General features: G+C 53.0%; 3 protein-coding genes across 3 annotated transcripts in view; 1 reads left to right on the top strand and 2 right to left on the bottom strand.

The window, feature by feature from the left end:
• Window positions 1–337: 337 nt before the first annotated feature.
• Window positions 338–16,791, top strand: bcar1 (BCAR1 scaffold protein, Cas family member). Its single transcript, XM_057051602.1, is given in 9 exon segments — window positions 338–916; window positions 10,047–10,221; window positions 10,224–10,768; window positions 11,714–11,863; window positions 12,300–12,395; window positions 12,475–12,837; window positions 14,364–15,239; window positions 15,484–15,570; window positions 15,774–16,791. Coding segments are annotated over 9 exon segments (2,850 nt in total). The 5' UTR covers window positions 338–904; the 3' UTR covers window positions 16,320–16,791.
• Window positions 16,792–17,404: 613 nt separating this feature from the next.
• On the bottom strand, window positions 17,405–20,603 carry ccnd1 (cyclin D1). The gene is made up of 5 exons (XM_057051613.1): window positions 20,059–20,603; window positions 19,571–19,786; window positions 19,038–19,197; window positions 18,265–18,413; window positions 17,405–18,028 (listed from the first exon to the last, which is right to left on the bottom strand). The coding sequence occupies exons 1-5, from the start codon at window positions 20,260–20,262 to the stop codon at window positions 17,852–17,854; spliced, it is 906 nt and encodes a 301-aa protein (XP_056907593.1). The 5' UTR covers window positions 20,263–20,603; the 3' UTR covers window positions 17,405–17,851.
• A 994-nt stretch (window positions 20,604–21,597) lies between these two features.
• Window positions 21,598–21,615, bottom strand: part of LOC130536585 (aminopeptidase N-like) — a 4,513-nt gene continuing 4,495 nt past the window's right edge. Inside the window, exon 12 of the mRNA XM_057052640.1 lies at window positions 21,598–21,607. Within this exon, the coding sequence (XP_056908620.1) occupies window positions 21,598–21,607 (10 nt within the window). The remainder of the gene's footprint in view (window positions 21,608–21,615) is intronic.

A 21,615-nucleotide genomic window follows, 5' to 3' on the forward strand; every position in this document is an offset into this window, starting at 1 on the left:
CGACAGCGTGAAGGACAGCGTGAACGACAGCGTGTAGGACAGCGTGAACGACAGCGTGTAGGACAGCGTGAACGACAGCGTGAAGGACAGCGTGAAGGACAGCGTGTAGGACAGCGTGTAGGACTGATCAGATCCAGCCACCAAAAATCTATCCAGGTTGTAACATGTAGAAATGGGTGAAGGTAGATTAGGGTCAGGGGTTAGATTAGGGTTAGATTAGGGTTAGGGTCAGGGTTAGATTAGGGTTAGATTAGATGTAGATGTAGAAATGGTGAAGGTAGATTACCAGCCTACGTGTCAGTTAAACGTAACAAGTTACTTGTAATCTAAATCTCTCATTTTGAGTTTGACGATATCCTAAACATGTGAATTTGGACTGTTGATCTTTGAGCGAATCAGTCTTGGATTACAGTCACTGGTTGGAACAGTGCTGGACTCCCCCTCCCCCTCCCCCTCCACCAGGGGGCAGCAGTGGGTCATGGGGAGAAGGAGGAGGAGGTGACACAGGACGCTTGGGCCAATGACCAAGATCCATAAAGGGAACATCAGATTTCAGCCGGAAGTGATGTGTTGGCTTCCACACTCCTCCCCTTTTTCCTGAGCCAGAGAAGAGAAGGACTAAGAAGGAGTCAGCAGGGCCGACGTGAACGGGCCAAGTAGCGCTCACATTCTTCACGAGTGAGGTCACAGAGCAGCAGAATGTGTCGGGATCTGCTTAACTTCTGAAAACAAAGCCTGAGAGTTGTGGGAGCAGGACTGCACGGGGGAGACGGGAGAAGGACTTCTGGGCCACTTTTCTCACCTTTTGGGATCTACGGACTCAATCTGCAGAGATTCCGTTTGGAAAAGTGTGTTCCAGGGGCTGAGCCGGCCCTGAAGGTCCAACTGCTGCTCTCCACACAAAATGAACTACATGGTGAGTGTGTAGAAGTGTGTGAAGTGTGTGTGTTTAGGCTGTGGTGGTGGTGGTGGTGGGGGTGGGGGGGGGTGTCATTAGGAGAAGGAAAACATGAAGGGAGGGATCTCTACCTCCACAGATTCCTACCTTTTGTTGGCTCTCAGCAGGGTGTGTGTCTGTGTGTGTGTGTGTGTGTGTGTGTGTGTGTGTGTGTGTTGACTGTCCTGTGTAGGAATGTACAGGGACATTCTGAGTTCAACATCAACAGCTCATAACTGAACGTTTGAAAGTTTAACTCTTAGGGTTAGAACGCTAACGTTAGCATTGTTATACGAGTGAAAGACAGCGGCCATGATGTGTTCTCCCTCTGCTGACTCATCGGAAAATAGAGAAAAAGGAGCTTTTATGGCCGGAGGGCAGGAGGGCACCTGGGGGCTGAAGTCAGAGCTGGGGGGGGGTACCTTCCTACCTTTACATGCTCACTAATCCAGCTGTGCTCACAATGGGACTTTGGCATCTCATCGGAAAGTAACTCGGGGAAGTGACGGGAAGCCGTCCTCCCCGACACTAGGTGGCGCTGTGCATCTTTTTGGCTGGTGAATATGGCCTCTTTCCTGTTGGCTTGTTATAACACGCAATAAACAACTGGAGTCAGAGCAGCGATGCTAACGACAGGAAGATGGAGAATGGTGCAGCTTTGTTCATCTCCTACGGAAACAAGACTCATTGTGCCGATAAGATGCTCTCGTGGTCACGGACGGCTTTCTGGACTGGTTTGGTTCCAGGGTGGAACCAGGATGGAACCAGGATGGAACCAGGATGGAACCAGGATTGAACCAGGGTGGAACCAGGGTGGAACCAGGATTGAACCAGGATGGAACCAGGGTGGAACCAGGATGGAACCAGGATTGAACCAGGATGGAACCAGGATTGAACCAGGATGGAACCAGGGTGGAACCAGGATGGAACCAGGATTGAACCAGGGTGGAACCAGGGTGGAACCAGGATTGAACCATAGTGGAACCAGGATGGAACCAGGATTGAACCATAGTGGAACCAGGATTGTACCATAGTGGAACCAGGGTGGAACCAGGGTGGAACCAGGATGGAACCAGGGTGGAACCAGGATTGAACCAGGATGGAACCAGGATTGAACCAGGATTGAACCAGGATTGAACCAGGGTGGAACCAGGGTGGAACCAGGATGGAACCATAGTGGAACCAGGATGGAACCAGGATTAAACCAGGATTAAACCAGGATGGAACCAGGATTGAACCAGGATGGAACCAGGGTGGAACCAGGGTGGAACCAGGATGGAACCAGGGTGGAACAGGATGGAACCAGGGTGGAACCAGGATGGAACCAGGGTGGAACCAGGGTGGAACCAGGGTGGAACCAGGATGGAACCAGTCATTAGTGCTGTGTCTGTCCTGTGACAGCAGCTGTTGTTCGGTGTGTTTGCTGCTGGTTTCGATGATGGTGTGAAACAAAAAACATCTTTCAAAGAATTCAGGACCTCCTTGTAGACTCCACCCCCTGTACAGAGGGGATGGAGACGAAGGTGATGATGATGACGATGATGATCAACTTCTGTCACCTTCAGACTTTGTTGGGGGTCAGAACCATTCTGCCAGCACATGTAGGTAATTAAACCTTTACGACACAACAGTTCTTGGCTCCATTTGAGGTTTTGGATCGACTCACTGCTGCAAACCTCCAGATGGTTCCAGACATCACAGGTGAGTGCAGCACCTGAAGAGCTTCCAGGCAGCAGGTGATGAATCCCTGCAGCAGCCATGAAGCTTTGCCCGTTGGGACTGTCGGGAACGTCTCGAGGATCCAGGAACATCTCGAGGATTCGGGAACATCTCGAGGATCCGAGAACGTCTCGAGGATCCAGGAACGTCTCGAGGATCCAGGAACGTCTCGAGGATTCGGGAACGTCTCGAGGATCCAGGAACATCTCAAGGATTCGGGAACGTCTCAAGGATCCAGGAACATCTCGAGGATTCGGGAACGTGTCAAGGATTTGGGAATGTGTCAGGGATTCGGGAACGTCTCGAGGATCCGGGAACGTCTCAAGGATTCAGGAACGTCTCCAGGATTCGGGAACGTCTCCAGGATTCGGGAAGAGACGCAGTCAGTCATTAGGTTGCTTCAGTTGGGTCTCCAGTTTGTCCCATGGGTGAAGGTGAGATGTTCTAACTTCATCACTGCCTTCGTGTCACATTGTAGCACATTTTGTGAGGGCAAAACCACCAGAGTGCATGAAACTGGAGGGGGGGGGGGGGGTTGTGACCTATGACCTTGACCTGTATCGATACGGTCAAGCAGTAAGGTAGAAACGTTATTAACCAGCAGTCCATTTGTGTCTGTGTGCTCTTTGTGGTTGAGGCCCAAAGGGTTTGTGCTAATATAGCACTAGCATTGCAGTCAGACCTGGGAAAGACAGTGTCCCCACAAAGATAGATGAGCAAACGTGTGTGTGTGGGCGTGACAGTGAGTGTTTTGGTCTTCTACTCATCATATTCTTCTAAAATGAGAGTTCTGCTGGACTTCTGGATCTGTTGCCTTCAGAGACCCACGAAGCTACATGAATTCAGGGCAGGGGTTCCATTTCTAGAGGTGTTAGGGGGTCAGGGTGCAGTCAGGGGTCAGGGGTCACCGAGGGCTTCAGCTGACTGCCCAAACACACCTTTGTAGTGTTGCTGTGGTGTTCACAGCCTTGCAACGCCTCTCAGCCCAACCCAGCCAGTGTGTGTGTGTGTGTGTGTGTGTGTGTGTGTGTGTGTGTTGTGTGTGTGTGCGCGCGCGTGTGTGTGTGTGTGTGTTGTGTGTGTGTGTGTGTGTGTGTGTGTGTGTGTGTTGTGTGTGTGTGTGTGTGGTGTGTGTGTGTGTGCGCGCGCGTGTGTGTGTGTGTGTGTGCGCGCGCGTGTGTGTGTGTGTGTGTGTGTGGTGTGTGTGTGTGTGTGTGTGTGTGTGTGTGTGTGAACAGGTTGAGTAACTCTTGTATTTGCTGCCTTGGGCTACATTATCTCGGCTGTGTGTGCTATTATTCAAGCCAGCGTCACGTCACACATTAGCGTCCAGCAGCAGCTCAACTCTGAATATGGGGGTTAGGGTTAAGGTTAGGGTGCTAGGGTTAGGGGGTTAGGGGTTAGGGTTAGGGGGTTAGGGGTTAGGGTTAGGGGGTTAGGGTTAAGGTTAGGGTGTTAGGGTTAAGGTTAGGGGGTTAGGGTTAAGGTTAGGGTGTTAGGGTTAAGGTTAGGGTGTTAGGGTTAGGGGGTTAGGGTTAAGGTTAGGGGGTTAGGGTTAAGGGTTAGGGGGTTAGGGTGTTAGGGTGTTAGGGTGTTAGGGTTAAGGTTAGGGTTGGGGGTTAGGGTTAGAGGGTTAGGGTTAAGGTTAGGGGGTTAGAGGGTTAGGGCTAGGGGGTTAGGGTTAAGGTTAGGGGGTTAGAGGGTTAGAGGGTTAAGGTTAAGGGGTTAGGGGGTTAGGGTTAGAGGGTTAGGGTTAAGGTTAAGGGGTTAGGGTTAGGGGGTTAGGGTTAAGGTTAGGGTTAGAGGGTTAAGGTTAGGGGGTTAGGGTGTTAGGGTTAAGGTTAAGGGGTTAGGGTTAGAGGGTTAGGGTTAAGGTTAGGGTTAGAGGGTTAAGGTTAGGGGGTTAGGGTTAGTTAGGGTTAGGGACGTGGGTTTGGTTTCTGCTCCTTCCTCCGCCAAAACACAGCGGCTCAAATCTGTCACTAGCATGTAAAAGCTTTGTTGTCAAGCATCCGCAGGTCAAAGGTCACTCACAGGCCACAGAAGAATGTCTAAACCTCTAAACATTCCAGTGAGCCAGTGGGGACCATAACGCACTAGTTAGTTACTACTAGTTAACATTAGTCCAGGGCCACTGTTGCTAGAATCTCCCCCCAAAGACATCAAAGCAAGAATGAAGCTTGAAAGTCGGGCTGTGCTGCTCACTGAAGCCTGTGGTTCTTCTGAATGTCTGGATGAACTAGGGTTAGGGTTAACCAGGTTAACCCTAACCCTAACCCTTAAAAACTGCTCCAGGCTCAGATTTCCTGAGGAAAATGTTCAGTGGTTCTTCTGGCTGCTGTCTGTGTGAGAGATAAAGACCTCTGGAATGTGTGAGAGGTGTGTTTGCATATAGCCTCTCTGGAATGCCACTTTATTGTGTGTGGGTGCGTGCGTGCGTGCGTGCGTGCGTGCGTGCGTGCGTATGAGCGTGGTGGGCGGGGGAGGTCAGGGTCAGGCACAGACTTGCTTGACTGTCGGCAGCAGACAAAAGCGGGAAGTTTTCTACGTCTTTCTGGCTCTTTAGTTTTCTGCCCATCGCAGCCTGACGGACGCTGTGACACAGGCCATCATGCCCGTGCTCGTGCCTGTGCCCGTGCTCGTGCCTGTGCTCGTGCTCGTGCCCGTGCCCGTGCCCGTGCCCGTGCTCGTGCCTGTGCCCGTGCCCGTGCTCGTGCCTGCCACTAGCACTAGCGGTGATGCTCCTCTGGAGTAAAAGACACGAGCAACAGCCGTATCCTCAGTTATGATGAGTACCGACACTTTGACATGAAGCCGGTACCGGCCCGGTACTGGTCTGGGTTAGGGTTAGGGTACTGGTCTGGGTTAGGGTTAGGGTACTGGTCTGGGTTAGGGTTAGGGTACTGGTCTGGGTTAGGGTTAGGGTTAGGGTACTGGTCTGGGGTCCCCTTACTTATAATCATACTTGTTATTTTTGAGAAGATATAAGTTATGTGAAGCTCTTGAATAATCATGTGACAAAAGTGACAACTAGCTGTAAAAGTCCTTTATGTTGTATCTGTCGTCTAGTTTCCTCTAGAATTAGAACAGAACAGAGAGAACCGGAGCGCCGTCGGTTCCATGTGAAGTGTGTGTTGTGTAAAGACTCCAAAGATTCCAGTGTGTGAGCACACACCTGGTGGGGTGTGAGCACACACCTGGTGGGGTGTGAGCACACACCTGGTGGGGTGTGAGCACACACCTGGTGGGGTGGGGCACCGTGTACAAGTCCCAACACCACGAGGCCACTGAGGAGCGGGATTCCCTGATTACATAGAGGAGCAGCGGAGAGGCAGAAGGTTTGAAACAGAAGGGACGCCATGATCCCTGAAAACTCCGATTATTCTGGAACGGCTGCATGAACATCAGGTAGCCCAAAAAGCCCCGGGATGCTCGGAACCAGTGACACTGAGGCTGTTGCGTGGCCCTCGTGGTGCGGCCCTCTGGATGCAGCTAACATGCTAACATGCTAACATGGTCACAGACAGACGAGCTTAGCGGCGCTCCAGCTGGTGACTCAGGGGTCAGGGTTAGGCCCTCTGGATGCAGCTAACATGCTAACATGGTCACAGACAGACGAGCCTTAGCGGCGCTCCAGCTGGTGACTCAGGGGTCAGGGTTAGGCCCTCTGGATGCAGCTAACATGCTAACATGCTAACATGGTCACAGACAGACGAGCTTAGCGGCGCTCCAGCTGGTGACTCAGGGGTCAGGGTTAGGCCCTCTGGATGCAGCTAACATGCTAACATGGTCACAGACAGACGAGCCTTAGCGGCACTCCAGCTGGTGACTCAGGGGTCAGGGTTAGGCCCTCTGGATGCAGCTAACATGCTAACATGGTCACAGACAGACGAGCCTTAGCGGCGCTCCAGCTGGTGACTCAGCGTCCAATCGGAGTGAATCATCACTTCCCATTTCCTTTGGGACGAGGGGATTTCTGTGGCGCTCTCCTGGAATGTCCACCTGAGCCAGGAGCTCACTTCAGTCTGCTGGAAAGGGTCCATTTCAGCTTGATGTGAAGGTGTGACAAGTTGATCAGCAGGACTGAGACCGGACCGGCACCAGAACCCACATCAGCCTGCTGGTTGAAGCTGCATCACGGAGCCCCCCTGACCACGACGCTGTGCCTGGTCTGACGGGACTTTGGAGGGTTCTGGGATTGTTTCCTGTCTGAAAATATCCGGATTGCACATTTATGATTTTCCAGCGTGAAGTATTCCGAGAGGTCTTTGCTCACACTGTCCTCAGGGAATTCTGCTCTCCAGGCCGGTCAGACAGAGCCGAGGCGATTCCCAGAGTTAGCTGTACATCCGGCGCCAACGGTGACGTGTACGAAGGTCGTTGGTTGGTGACCTTTTTGATGTGCGTCACCGTGGATCTGTGAAGAGAGCGGATCCCGTGTTGGGGGCGGAGCCTTCCTTCATGAAGCAGAAACCGTTGGACTTCCTGGTCTGAGGAAGCGCTCCTGCTCCGTAGCCTCGGACCCTCGTGGTCGTAGCTGCTCTCGCACGAGCCCGTTACGGGCCGACCGCAGCCGAGCCGCTGCAGACAGTGACGGTGAAGAGGAGGCAGCGGTTCCGTCCATGATAACACAACGTAGAATCATTTAACAAAGACAGGAAGTGAGCTAACAGGAAGTGAGCTAACAGCGCCGATTCTGTTAGCGGTGCTGCACTTTTCTGCCATTAATGCTGAATCTGTGATTCTCTTTCAACTTTACTCAAGTCTGAAGAGTGACGTATGACTGAGCTTCATCCATCCATCCATCATCCATCCATCCATCCACCATCCATCCTCCATCTCCTCCACCCATCCATCCTCATCCTCCATCCATCATCCATCCACCCACCCATCATCCCCCATCCATCCATCCATCCATCATCCATCCATCACCCATCCATCATCCATCCATCCATCATCCATCATCCATCCATCCATCATCCTCCACCCACCCACATCCATCATCCATCCATCCATCCATCATCCACCATCCATCATCCATCCATCCACCCACCCATCCATCCATCCACCTCCATCCATCCATCATCCATCCACCCATCCATCCTCCATCCACCATCCTCCATCCATCACCCTCCATCCATCCATCCATCCACCCATCCTCCACCTCCATCCATCATCCATCCATCCACCCATCCATCATCATCCATCCACCCACCCATCCATCCATCATCCATCCATCCATCATCCATCCATCCACCCATCCATCCATCCATCCATCCATCCATCCACCCATCCATCCCCCATCCATCCATCCACCCACCCATCCATCCATCCATCCACCCATCCATCCCATCCACCCCCCCATCCATCCATCCATCCATCCACCCATCCATCCATTCATCATCCCCCATCCATCCATCCATCCATCCATCCATCCACCCATCCATCCACCCATCCATCCATCCATCCACCCATCCATCCATCCATCCATCCATCCATTCATCCACCCATCCATCCTCCCCCATCCATCCACCATCCATCCATCCATCCATCCCCCATCCATCCATCCACCTCCCTCCATTCATCCACCCATCCATCCATCCATCCATCCATGCCATCCACCCACCCATCCACCATCCACATCCACCCCATCCAACCCACCCATCCCTCCCTCCACCATTCAGTCCAGAGCCCCTCCCATCCACCATCCATCCACCCCCCCTCCCCCATCCACCCACCACCCATCACCTCCCTTCCATCCCATCCGCCACCCACCCCCCATCCATCCCCCCCATCCCTCAAGCCTCCATCCATCCACCCCCCTCATCCATCCATCCATCCATCATCCATCCATCATCCATCCATCACCCATCCATCCATCCATCCACCCATTCATCCATCCATCCATCCATCCATCATCCATCCACCCATCCATCCACCCTTCCACCCATCCATCCATATCTCTATATTATCCATATATTATCTCTATATTATCTCTATATTATATATTATCTATATATTATCTATATTATATATTATCCATATATTATATATTATCCATATATTATCTCTATATTATTACCTCTATATTATCCATATATTATCTCTATATTATTACCTCTATATTATCCATATATTATCTCTATATTATCCATATATTATCTCTATATTATCCATGTATTATCTCTATATTATCTATATTACCTCTATATTATTACCTCTATATTATTATCTCTATATTATCCATATATTATCTCTTATTATTACCTCTATATTATCCATATATTATCTCTATTATTACCTCTATATTATTACCTCTATATTATTACCTCTATATTATCCATATATTACCTCTATATTATTACCTCTATATTATTACCTCTATATATCCATATATTACCTCTATATTATTATCTCTATATTATTACCTCTATATTATCTCTATATTATTACCTCTATATTATTACCTCTATATTATTACCTCTATATTATCCATATATTACCTCTATATTATTATCTCTATATTATTACCTCTATATTATCTCTATATTATCCATGTATTACCTCTATATTATCCATATGTTACCTCTATATTATTACCCCTATATTATCCCTATATATTACACTATATTATTACCTCTATATTATCCATATTTACCTCTATATATTATCTCTATATATTACCTCTATATTATCCATATATTATCTCTATATTATTACCTCTCTATATTATTACCTCTATATTATTATCTCTATATTATTACCTCTATATATATCCATATATTATCTCTATATTATTATCTCTATATTATTACTCTATATTATCCATATATTACCTCTATATTATTATCTCTATATTATTACCTCTATATTATCCATATATTATCTCTATATTATTACTCTATATTATTATCTCTATATTATTACCTCTATATTATCCATATATTATCTCTATATTATTACCTCTATATTATTATCTCTATATTATTACCTCTATATTATTACCTCTATATTATTATCTCTATATTATACCTCTATATTATCCATATATTACCTCTATATTATTACCTCTATTATTACCTCTATATTATTACCTCTATATTATTACCTCTATATTATCCATATATTATCTCTATTTTCTCTATTATTACCTCTATATTATTACCTCTATATTATCCCTATATATTACCTCTATATTATTACCTCTATATTATTACCTCTATATTATTACCTCTATATTATTACCTCTATATTATCCATATATTACCTCTATATTATTACCTCTATATTATTACCTCTATATTATCCCTATATATTACCTCTATATATTACCTCTATATTATTACCTCTCCTATTTATCTCTGCATTAACCTCTCGTCCCCTCCTGCAGAACGTGCTGGCCAAGGCTCTCTACGATAACGTGGCGGAGTCTCCCGATGAGCTGTCCTTCCGTAAGGGCGACATCATGACGGTGTTGGAGCGCGACACGCAGGGATTGGACGGCTGGTGGCTCTGCTCGCTTCATGGCCGCCAGGGCATCGTCCCCGGCAACCGCCTTAAGATCCTGGGGGCATGTACGACAGTAAGCAGCAGCAACAGGCCACGCCTCCCACGCCAGATCCATCCACTGCCTGTCCTGCAGTGCTGGGGCAGCGACCTTTGCCCCCCCAGGGTGCTTATTCCAAACCCCCACATCCTGCCGCTGCTGCCATGACCTCCTTGGCTGGCTTCCCCTCTGCTCAGTACTCTCTACACTCAGCCTATTCTACCCCTAGTCCTGCCCTTCCCTGCTCCGACTCTGTCTACATGATGCCCCCCTCCCACGGCCAAAAACTAAACCCCCACAGTTTGTACCAGATTCCCTCTGGTCCAAGTAGTGCCCCTCCACAGGCACAACCGGGACCCCCAGGCAGCTCTCTCCTTTCAGGTCAGAGACATTACCAGCCACCTGCACAGGATATCTACCAAGTTCCCCCATTGGCAGGACCAGGACCAGGACCAGGACCAGGGGTGGTCCCAGCTGGGGGACCTGGAGTATCACTTGATGTGTACCAGGTGCCCCCCTCCCTAGAACAAAGGAACTGGGAGAACAGCAAAAAACCTCTGGGCAAGGTAAGAAAGAGCAGATGCTGGGTGGTTGTTTAGGGATGGAAGGTGGTGGTGCAGGTAGAGGTGGAGGTGCAGGTGGGGGTGGGGGTGCAGGTGCAGGTGGGGGGTGGTGGAGGCAGAGGTGCAGGTGGGGGTGGAGGTGGAGGTAGGTGGAGACGGAGGTGGTGGTGCAGGTAGAGGTGGGGGTGGAGGTGGAGGTGCAGGTGCAGTAGATGCAGGTGCAGTAGAGGTGGAAGTGCAGGTGGAGGTGCAGTGCAGTAGAGGTGGAGGTGCAGGTGCAGTAGAGGTGCAGGTGCAGTAGAGGTGGAAGTGCAGGTGGAGGTGGAGGTGCAGGTGCAGTAGAGGTGCAGGTGCAGTAGAGGTGGAGGTGCAGGTGGAGGTGCAGGTGCAGGTGGAGGTGCAGGTGCAGTAGAGGTGGAGGTGCAGGTGGGGGTGGAGGTGGCAGGTGGGGGTGGAGGTGGAGGTGCAGGTGCAGTAGAGGTGGAAGTGCAGGTGGAGGTGCAGGTGCAGTAGAGGTGGAAGTGCAGGTGGAGGTGGAGGTGGAGGTGCAGTAGAGGTGGAGGTGCAGGTGCAGTAGAGGTGGAGGTGCAGGTGCAGTAGAGGTGCAGGTGGAGGTGCAGTAGAGGTGCAGGTGGAGGTGCAGGTGCAAGTAGAGGTGGAGGTGGAGGTGGAGGTGCAGGTGCAGTAGAGGTGCAGGTGGAGGTGCAGGTGGGGGTGCAGGTGGAGGTGCAGGTAAGGGTGTAGGTGCAGGTGCTGCTCCAGGTCTCTGCTTGGAGCCCAGATCCGGCTCTCCCATCTTCTCCTCGGCTGCCGCCTCTTCAGCTCCTCTAAGCGACTTGAACCTTCTGCCAACAACAAGTCTTTGCTTGTTGAACTATAATAAATGTTTTGGAATGTTCCTACTAGTTTGTCCTGGTCACCTCTCAAGCCTCCGTCTCCCCCCGTCAGGTGGTGGTTCCCACTCGAGTTGGGCAGGTTTATGTGTACGACACGGTCAGACCGGAGCAGGAGGAGTACGACATCCTGCCCAGACACCAGCCGCCGGGCCAGCAGGAGATCTACGACATTCCTCCCAGCCGCCAGCAGACAAGCGCACAGGTCAGACCAGCTCAGGGGTCTCCTCGTGACCCTGGTCCCCCCCCCGGCCAGCGTGTGCTTCCAGGACAGAGGTGTTCTGTCCCTCTGGTGGACACATCAGAGGTGTTTCTCCTTGGTTCTGGAAGGTTCTGGAGTGTGTTGTCTCCACACCACTCACACACGTATAGCCCCCCCAGAGGCTGGCATGTCCATGTCCCGTGTCCCACAGTTTTGGTCTGTGGGGGCTGCAGAGTTCCCCGCTGCTCCGGTGTGTGGAGAGCTGCAGCGAAGGCCAGCAGAGTAATACGAGTCCAGACGAGCTTCTTCACCACCGGGGTGGGGCTGAGGGCCTTTGGCCTGGTCCAAAGGCCCTCAGCCCCATGGTCATACCTGAACATTCTGTGTTTGGGTGCGATTTGAAGGTTGACCTGAGGTGTTTCTCTTTCTCTTGATTCAGGTGTATGACACCCCCCCCACTGTGGTAAAGGCACCAGCAAATGGTCATGAAATTTATGACACCCCAGCAAGTACCGACAAGCCCGCTCAGCACACAGTAATGTTCTGTTCTCCTCGGGTTCCTGTGGGCTCAGGCTGACGTTGAGCTGATCTAGCGCCTCTTTCTGGGTCCTCAGGTCTACGACTTCCCTCCGTCCGTCAGCAGGGACGTTTCTGAGCCACATCCAGTCAGAGAGGAGACGTACGACGTGCCTCCACACTTCCGACTCAAACAAGCTTCGCCAGGCCAGTTCCTGAACAACGATGATGAGCCACCGATTCCAGAGGACGTGTATGATGTCCCGCCCCCCACGTTGACTGAGAAGCACCGTGATGATGACAGAGGCGTGGTTGGCCGTGGACCCCAGGAGATCTACGACATCCCAGCCAGCCTTCAGCCTGGAGGTCACCCCGGCCAGGATGTTTATGACTTCCCTCGCGATCGAGAAGATAGAGGAGAAGAGGGGAGGGAGCACAATATCTACGACATTCCACCCCAGGTACTGTGGTCCAGGAAGTCCAGGAAACAGAATGTTAATGTTGTTGCACTCTTGTCTCAGAATCAGACCAAAGGATCTCAGGCTCAGTTGGTGACGCTTCCATGGAAGCCCTGGAGGCCCACACTAACGAGGGCGGGTTAGAGCTGAAGCCCTGGAGGCCCACACTCACGAGGCGGTTAGAGCTGAAGCCCTGGAGGCCCACACTAACGAGGGGGTTAGAGCTGAAGCCCTGGAGGCCCACACCCACGAGGGCGGGTTAGAGCTGAAGCCCTGGAGGCCCACACTAACGAGGGCGGGTTAGAGCTGAGGCCCTGGAGGCCCACACCACGAGGGCGGGTTAGAGCTGAAGCCCTGGAGGCCCACACTAACGAGGGGGGTTAGAGCTGAAGTCCTGGAGGCCCACACTCACGAGGGCGGGTTAGAGCTGAAGCCATGGAGGCCCACACTAACGAGGGCGGGTTAGAGCTGAAGCAAGCCTGGAGGCCCACACTCACGAGGGGGGTTAGAGCTGAAGCCCTGGAGGCCCACACTAACGAGGGCGGTTAAGAGCTGAAGCCCTGGAGGCCCACACTCACGAGGGCGGGTTAGAGCTGAAGCCCTGGAGGCCCACACCCACGAGGGCGGGTTAGAGCTGAAGCCCTGGAGGCCCACACCCACGAGGGCGGGTTAGAGCTGAAGCCCTGGAGGCCCACACTAACGAGGGCGGGTTAGAGCTGAAGCCCTGGAGGCCCACACTAACGAGGGCGGGTTAGAGCTGAAGCCCTGGAGGCCCACACTAACGAGGGCGGGTTAGAGCTGAAGCCCTGGAGGCCCACACTAACGAGGGCGGGTTAGAGCTGAAGCCCTGGAGGCCCACACTAACGAGGGGGGTTAAGAGCTGAAGCCCTGGAGGCCCACACTAACGAGGGTTAGGGTTAGAGCTGAAGCCCTGGAGGCCCACACTAACGAGGGCGGGTTAGAGCTGAAGCCCTGGAGGCCACACCCACGAGGGCGGGTTAGAGCTGCCAACTCTCTCAGGTGCTGTCTGGTCCAGGATGTTCTGATCTGGCCTGCTCACCAGTGCTGGCTTTGTGGGACATCCTCCATCCTTCTGGCTCTCCCTGCGTCCAAGCATCCGTCCACAACCCTGCCGCTCGTTGGGGGTCTGGCCCTGGGTTTCTGTGATCCTCTTTAGAAATAAAGATAAATTGAACTGGAAACTGATTTTAGCTTTGGTACTGATCAATCCAACACTGGAGCCTGTGGTAGGCCACAGAGGAGACCACTGGTCACAGCTGGATCAGCTGGGATATGAGCCACTACTGAGGGACAGTGTCAACATCTGCAGCCAGCAGGACCTGAGACCTTAATGGTCGTCAGGTGAAACTAAAGGGTTGAGATGTTTTTAGGAGGCCTTCTCACCACAGCAGGTTTCAGAAGCCTCAGAAATCCTTCACAAAGGTCAAGCCTCAGGAGCTGAAGGTCATCAGAACAGCTCTGGGACCTGATTGTGTCCCTGTTGTGTTGACACGCTGCTTCTTTTCTAGGTGGTCCGTGATGCTGCATCAGCCACCGAGGAGCTGGCCCTTTCCTTCAAGCGGCTGTCTGCCTCCAGCACTGGAAGCTCTCGGAGCAACCACTCCGCGTCCTCGTTAGATGTGGTTCCGGTCCGTGACGCCTCCCCTTCACTCCCAACTGCTGGCTGTGGTCCAGCAAAGCCCCTGATCCTGGACCTGGAGCAAGCCATGGAGCGCCTGTCTCGTCTCCAGCAAGCTGTTGAATCCAGTGTGTCCCTCATGATGTCCTTCATCACAGGGAACTGGAGGAGCCCCGTTCACCTGGAGGGGAACCTCCCAGCCATCCATCAAGCTGCAGAACGAGTGCGCGCCACCGTGCGCGACTTCCTGGAGTTCGCTCATGGCGCCGTGGCGAACGCTGCCCAGGCCACCGATCGGTCTCTGCAGGCCAAACTGGGGCGTCAGGTGGGGAAGATGGAGGAGGTCTTCCAAAGTTTGGCTCGCCACAGCCTGTGTTTAGACGCCGTCTCCTGGTCACATGCAGCACTGGCAGCCCCCCCCCCAGGAGGGGACGACTTGGACCGGCTAATCATGACAGCACGAGGCATCCCCGACGACGCCAAGCAGCTGGCGTCCTTCCTCCACGGGAACGCCTCCCTCCTCTTCAAACGAATCAGCCGGCAGCAGCAGCAGCAGCTGCCGCTTCCTCCAATCCCAGGGGAGATGGGAGGTCAGGTGACGGGACCAGGAAGTGGCAGCTACCCGGGCGGTGAGAGGGTGAACATTCAGTCTCGGCCCCTCCCTTCGCCACCAAAGTTCACGCCTGCCGAGGAGGAAGACGCGGAGAGGCCCTACGAGATCACAGAAGAAGGCTGGATGGAGGACTACGACTATGTTCACTTACAGGTAGAACCAAACTAGAACTTACCAGTGGTGATTAGGATGATTGTTATTGCTACTTTATTATTTCTAATCTTCAAAGGGGCTCAGAAAAGTGCCCCCTGGTGGCCAATGGGGATTCTGGGAAATGATCTCAGCACAAATCCACGACTGTGAAAAAAGATTCTCTAGTTTTTAGGTTCACGTGTTGATGTTGGCGTCCTAAATGCTGCTTGTTTGGCCTAAAGATAGTGAGGTTCTATCTTTCCAGGGGAAGGAGGAGTTTGAGAAGAACCAGAAACAGCTGCTGGAGAAAGGAAACCTCACCAGACACAAGACGGCCCTGGAGCAGCAGCAGGTACGAGACCGAGCCTGGAAATCCAGGATTTAGGCAACAATGAGGGGAAAGTGGCGGCAGAGAGGCTCCTGTGGTGCTCCTCAGAGCCGCTGATCCACTGTTGATGTAGAAGCAGATGATTCCAGATGATTCCAGATGATTCCAGACTCTTCTGCCGTGAACGTGCTGCAGCTGCTTCATAATTATCTGTCTGTTGCTCTCAGATGAAGCAGTTTGAGCGGCTGGAGCAGGAGGTCAGCAGACCCATCAACAACGACATGACCAACTGGGTCCCGTCCCCTGGTCAGCCTGCAGGCTCTCAGCTGGCCCACAATGGCCTGGGAGAGCCCGCCGCCTCCAAACTCTGCCCCGGAGACCGGCAGCTGCTCCTCTTCTACCAGGAGCAGTGCGAGCAGAACGTCACCACGGTAACCAACGCCATCGATGCCTTCTTCACCTCTGTCAACTCCAACCAGCCACCAAAGATCTTTGTGGCACACAGCAAGTTTGTGATCCTCAGCGCTCACAAGCTGGTCTTCATCGGGGACACGCTGTCCCGGCAGGCCAAGGCCCCCGAGGTGAGGGCCCGGGTGGCCCAGAGCAGCAACGCGCTGTGTGAGAAGCTCAAAGACATCGTGGTCAGCACCAAAGCAGCGGCGCTGCAGTACCCTTCGGCCGGAGCGGCCCGGGACATGACGGAGCGGGTGAAGGAGCTGGGGGGGTGCACTCAGCACTTCCGGACGGTGCTGGGGCAGCTGCTGCTCATGTAGAGGGGGGGGGCCCTGGGGGCCACACAGCAGCCCAGGCTCCAGGGACCTGCGGCAGTGGTCGTTCTATTCTTTCAGTGGGCGGGGCCAACGGCTGTAAAATAATCACTGTAAATATTTAAGTTACATATTTAGTCAGAAGAGGGGCCCTGAACCTCCACAGGTTCCTCTTCTGAAGGATGAAACTATTCAAAGATTACTGTAGTCTGACTGTCGAGGTGTAATTATTGTTGAGTCTTCAGCCACGTATCGCCATGGAAACGACAGATGGATCTTGTTTCTATGCTCTTTTACAAACACACTGGAAGCAGCACACACACACGCGCGCACACACACACCACCTTCAGACGGCACACTGGTGGAACCAGAACTTTCCCCAGCAGAACAGTCAGACTCTTTGGGAACCATCAGATGTTCTGGAGGCTCGTTATTGGATGTGTATCTTAATTAAACGTGCTTTCCCTCTTTCCAACAAGCTTTTCCCTTCAGATCCAAGTTTACCCTCATTGACCACTAGTGGGCAGACGTGAGCAGGGCCCCCTGGTGCTGGTCCAGGGCTGAGGCAGGCTAACATTAGCACCGTGGCGTCACCGTCTCCTACCGGACCGGTTGGGGGGGGTGGAACTCCACAGGCCGGTCGAAGCATCGGAGCCTTCGCACGCCAACACCAGCTGCCGCCATCATCCTCTTTGGCTCTCGGCTCCATCGGAATAAGGTTCCAAAGAATTATGCACAGGAAGATCTGGACCGGGCTGGTTGGGGTTAACAAGTCAACAGATCTTCCTGTGGATAATTCTGACCTGGACGATTGGTTGGTCCTTGAACTGGACCAGAACTGGCCCAAACTGAGCTTCAGCGTTGTGCCGATACTCTGGTCCCCCGCTAATGGCTGCTGCCATGGCAGCGGGGGCCAGTAGGGGCAGCACTGGGCCAGTAGGGGCAGCACTGGGCCAGTAGGGGCAGCACTGGGCCAGTAGGGGCAGCACTGGGCCAGTAGGGGCCTCAGGAGTTTTAAAGTAGTCGAACCTGAACTCAGAAGGCAAACGGGTCTTTTTCCTGGACGTTCATGTTGCTTCCACATCAGGAGCTTCTGGTCTCAACTGTCTTTTATTGTGGTTATTCTGGAGAAGGTTGATCACATGACCGTTCATCCTTTACATCCTCCAATCAAACACTTTTATTTGGTCCACAATCCACAGTTAACTTGGGAAAAAAAATCGATTGTGTGGAGAGTCCACACTACACAAGTTCAGAACCTTTAAGTCAGAAATGAGTCAAAATCACTGTTGGCAATTAATAACTGGACATCTATCCTTAAATAAACATCTAAGACTGGACGCCGCCTGCTCACACATTTAAAGACTAAGTGGTTTAACTCTAACACACTCGTATTGTAACTAGAACAAACAGATCCAGGTGGACTCAGCACCCAGACGCCTCCGGCCGGGGACCCGTCACTCAGTCTCGTGGGTCTCTGGGGTCCAGGACCTCCACCTGCTCCTGGGCTTCTTGTCGAGGACAAACGGGTTCCGCCATCAGCTTTTATGGAGGTTTATGAGGATGTTTATGTCCTGGACATCGGTGGGTGTTGCTGAAAGGCACAGCCCCTCGTGGACGTTCTTGGTTTCCGTGGCAACGGCGTGCTGCTGCGCCTGTCTGAGGCTGGTCTCCAGCAGCGCCTCGATCTGCTCCTGACAGGCCCGGAGACAGTCCTGAGGAGACAAGAGGCCGGGTCAGCACCGGTGACAGCACACGTGACAGCTGCGCCCACTTCCTGCGACCTTGTCGCCGCATATTTGAGGTCAAAGTGCACGAGGCACCAAGCGTGAGCAGGCGCTGCCCTTCTCACCTCCAGGATGGAACCAACAACCTTTGTGTCCACCCGCTGAGGCGGAGCCACTCATTTACGCCTCTACTGTGATAATGGTGCCGCTCCGGGGCTACTCACCGGGTCACAGCGGATGGTCTGAGCCAGCTGCTCCGTCATCTTCTGAGACATGTTGCAGCCCCCGGCCAGCCTGCTCTGGAGTCCTCCCACGGCCGCCACCATGCTGCTGGCCGCCACCATGGACGGGGGACTGGCGATGAACTTGACATCTGCACGGCAGCAGGACACACGGGGGGTCAGCACGGTTCAAAGGTGGTCAGACAGCGAGCAGGTTACAGCGGCAGGTCGCGACCCCTGAGGGACACGGCCGATGGTGAAGGGTTCCAACGTGCCGACCATCAGGGCGTCGCAGAATTCTGTGTGTTGCAGTTCTATGCTGCCGCACAGACACGTCCCACATGGGGGTTGGTTCACGTGCACCTGAGCAGCCCATCAGGTGAATCACGAGCGCCGTAGGGGCCAGACCAGCCCCCCCCCCCCCCCCCCCGTTTGGATGTGGAGCAGGAACCACCGCTGAAAGGGGGCAGCTGGTCCCCAGAAGGTTCTGGTTTGGCTTCTCCCCAAACGGCAGCGACGTTACTGTATTCTAGAAAATGATGCTGAAAGAATCTTTATCCTCGTTCTGAAGACAGTTTAGCAGTTTCACTATATCACCACCACATTTAGTCTGATTCATGTCAACAATGTAGCATTCTGAATGTTCCTGTCGCTCTATTACTGCCCCAGCGTCTGCCTGCTCAGGCCCGGCGACCTGGCCCGCCACCTGGCCCGGCCACCTGGCCCGGCGACCTGGCCCGGCGACCCGGGGCATGGCGTGTGCAGGTGGTCTTTACCTGTGGCACACAGGGCCACGAAGGTCTGCGCGTGCTTCCTGAGCACCAGCTTGCACTCTCTCATGCCAGGAATTTGACGCAGGAAGTGGTCGATGAAGTCGAGGGCCGTCACTGAAGCCAGGTCCCATTTCAGTTTGTTCAAAACCAGCAGCTCCATTTGCTGTGAAGACAGGAGGACCAGTTCAGGTGAGACCCTGCAAAGAGCAGAGCTGCTGGAGCGCACGTGTCCTCACCCAACTACATCAAAGCGAACATTAGGGCTCTCTACAGGAAATACTCCCCAAAATGACACATTTTTAGAAATCCTCATTAAAATGAAGGAGCAGCATTTTAACATCCCGCCACCAGGGGGCGACCGCGGCGCTAACTACACAATTGCTGGGTCAATCCCTGCATGGGCCACCCTCCAGAACGGGCTGAGGGTTCTCCATCAACCACTTCTAGTTCCATAACACCGGCTCCAGCAGTGAGGAAGTGGGTTCCTCTCTAACCAGAACCAAACCCTAGTTAGTTGGAATATTGGGAGGACGTACCAAGAGCTGGGCCGGCGTGATGGAGTTGTCCGTGTAGATGCAGAGCTTGTTGGCAGTGAGGGGGATCGTCTCCTTCAGTTTGGACGCCAGGAACATGCAGGTGGCCCCCAGTAGCTGCAGATGGTTCTTCTTGGTGGGTTCCACCGACAGAAACCGGTCCATGTAGTTCATAGCCAGAGGAAAGACCTCCTCCTCACACTTCTGCTCCTCACAGACCTGCAGCAACAGACAAACACGCGTTTGTGCTCCAGCACCATCAGCAGGACCTTCAGGGTTCGGTCGGTTCGGGACCGCACACAGACCCGATGACCTTTCTCCTCGTCTCTGATCGGGTTTTAGCTTTTTCATGCCGTGTTTAGCATTCTTTATTCGGGACTCCTTTGGCCCGACATGATCAGCAACCTTTGCTAACGTCGGCTGCGTCCACCTTCTGGCCCTCGGGCCGGTCCAACGGCACCAGCAGGGACCACGGCCCGGTCTGAACTCACCTCCAACATCCAGGTGGCCACGATCCTCCGCATGTACGGAGCCAGTTCTCTCTGGACGCATTTGAAGTAGTTGGGAGCGGGTTGGTACTTGTCTTCTGCCCGAAGAAGAGCGCGCAGGACCCGGTCGGTGAGCAGGTTGGAGTCCCGGTAGGCCCTCCGGATGGGAGGCCTGTCCGCCTCACAGCACAGCAGCTGCTCTTCCATCTAATGTCGGCGTGGTCCGAGATCCGATGTGGAGTCTTGAGGGAGGCTGTGAACGAGGGCAGCTTCGAGCTAACAGCAGGACTTTATCCGCTCCGCATGCTGCAGACAAAAGCCAACATCCAAACTTTGCGTCTGTCTCGGATTCGCGCACTTCCGCGACGACAAACGTCGACTTGTGCCGAAACCGCCGCCGCCTCAACAGGTAGACTTCCCCGCTGCTGCTCCACAGGTGCGCATCGGCCGCTTTTAACCACTTTGCAACGTAAAGAAGAACAGGTGAGTAAAGTTTAGCTGCAGCGCGAGCCGCTTTATCTGAGAGCACGTCCTCAACGCGTCACTTCCGCCGGGGAGTTTCAGAGTAAAAGCACGAGTTCAGCTCGTGATGAAGGTAAACTCAGACTCTTCCTCCCCGTATTCATGAAGCCATCTTTATAGTCTGGGATATTCTACACGTTTGGATATTCGACCAGCTAATATGACCATAAATGAGGCGACACGTTCTAGACAGTCAGAAGGTTGGTGGCATCTGTGTGACCTTCCGGGGGCCTGGTTCTGGACCGGTTCTGGACCGGCTTCACCCCTGTAGGTCCACTCAAAAGGCCCCAATGAATTTTGCTTTTGTCTTCTAATGTCCAAATGAGCAAAACACAATAAAGTGAAGTTTAGAGGCATAAAGAACTGGCAGGTGAGTGAGGTGTAGCGTCCACATGGACCCAAACCTTCCAGAACATCGTCCAAAGGATCCCACGTCCTTTGTGAGCTCGCCGTCTTCCCAGAGTGCAACCTGGTGCCTCATGTGACCCACTCAGACGTGAGCGGGCTGTTCAGACCCAATCACCTGCTCTTTAGTTGGCTCCTGTGAAGGTGAGCCGGGGTCAGCGTGGACGTCCTGACTGCCTGCAGCTGGCTGTGCTCACACCGTTCTCCTCAGATCAGCCTCCGCAGGTCGCCCAGCAGCAGCTAACCCTAACCCTAACCCTGACCCCCCAGCTGAGAGGGTCGTGGCTGTGTATCTCCTCCCTGTCTGGTGTCATTGAGTCAACAACATCATCATCTTTCCACCGTTACGTGCGCTGGAACGCGGCGAGCTAAACCATGGACAGCATGGACTCCAGAGAGCCCAAGGTTAGCGGCGCTGTTTCCTATCTCACAACTTTGTCCCCTTTGCAACGTTTCCAAGCTCGGTGCAGATGGACCAATGTCCACGTGGAAATGGAGAGGAGGAGGACGGTGGTAACAGAGGACATTTGGCTAGTTTGGCTAGTTTAGTGCTGCAGTGACTCGGCTGCTAGGAGAAGCAGCAACAACTGGCAGCTAGCTGAGAGCTCAGGAGGGTTAGCTGGTGCTGAGGGG

Source organism: Takifugu flavidus, chromosome 13 (assembly GCF_003711565.1).
Source record: "Takifugu flavidus isolate HTHZ2018 chromosome 13, ASM371156v2, whole genome shotgun sequence".
NCBI lineage: Eukaryota > Metazoa > Chordata > Actinopteri > Tetraodontiformes > Tetraodontidae > Takifugu > Takifugu flavidus.

Excerpts from the sequence above, each read along its gene's own strand:
- ccnd1 (XM_057051613.1), bottom strand. The coding sequence starts at position 20,262 with ATGGAAGAGCAGCTGCTGTGCTGTGAGGCGGACAGGCCTCCCATCCGG. Across the intron at positions 19,787-20,058 it reads TGGCCACCTGGATGTTGGAG|GTCTGTGAGGAGCAGAAGTG; the intron begins GTGAGTTCAGAC and ends CTGTTGCTGCAG. Across the intron at positions 18,414-19,037 it reads CGTGGCCCTGTGTGCCACAG|ATGTCAAGTTCATCGCCAGT; the intron begins GTAAAGACCACC and ends GCTGCCGTGCAG.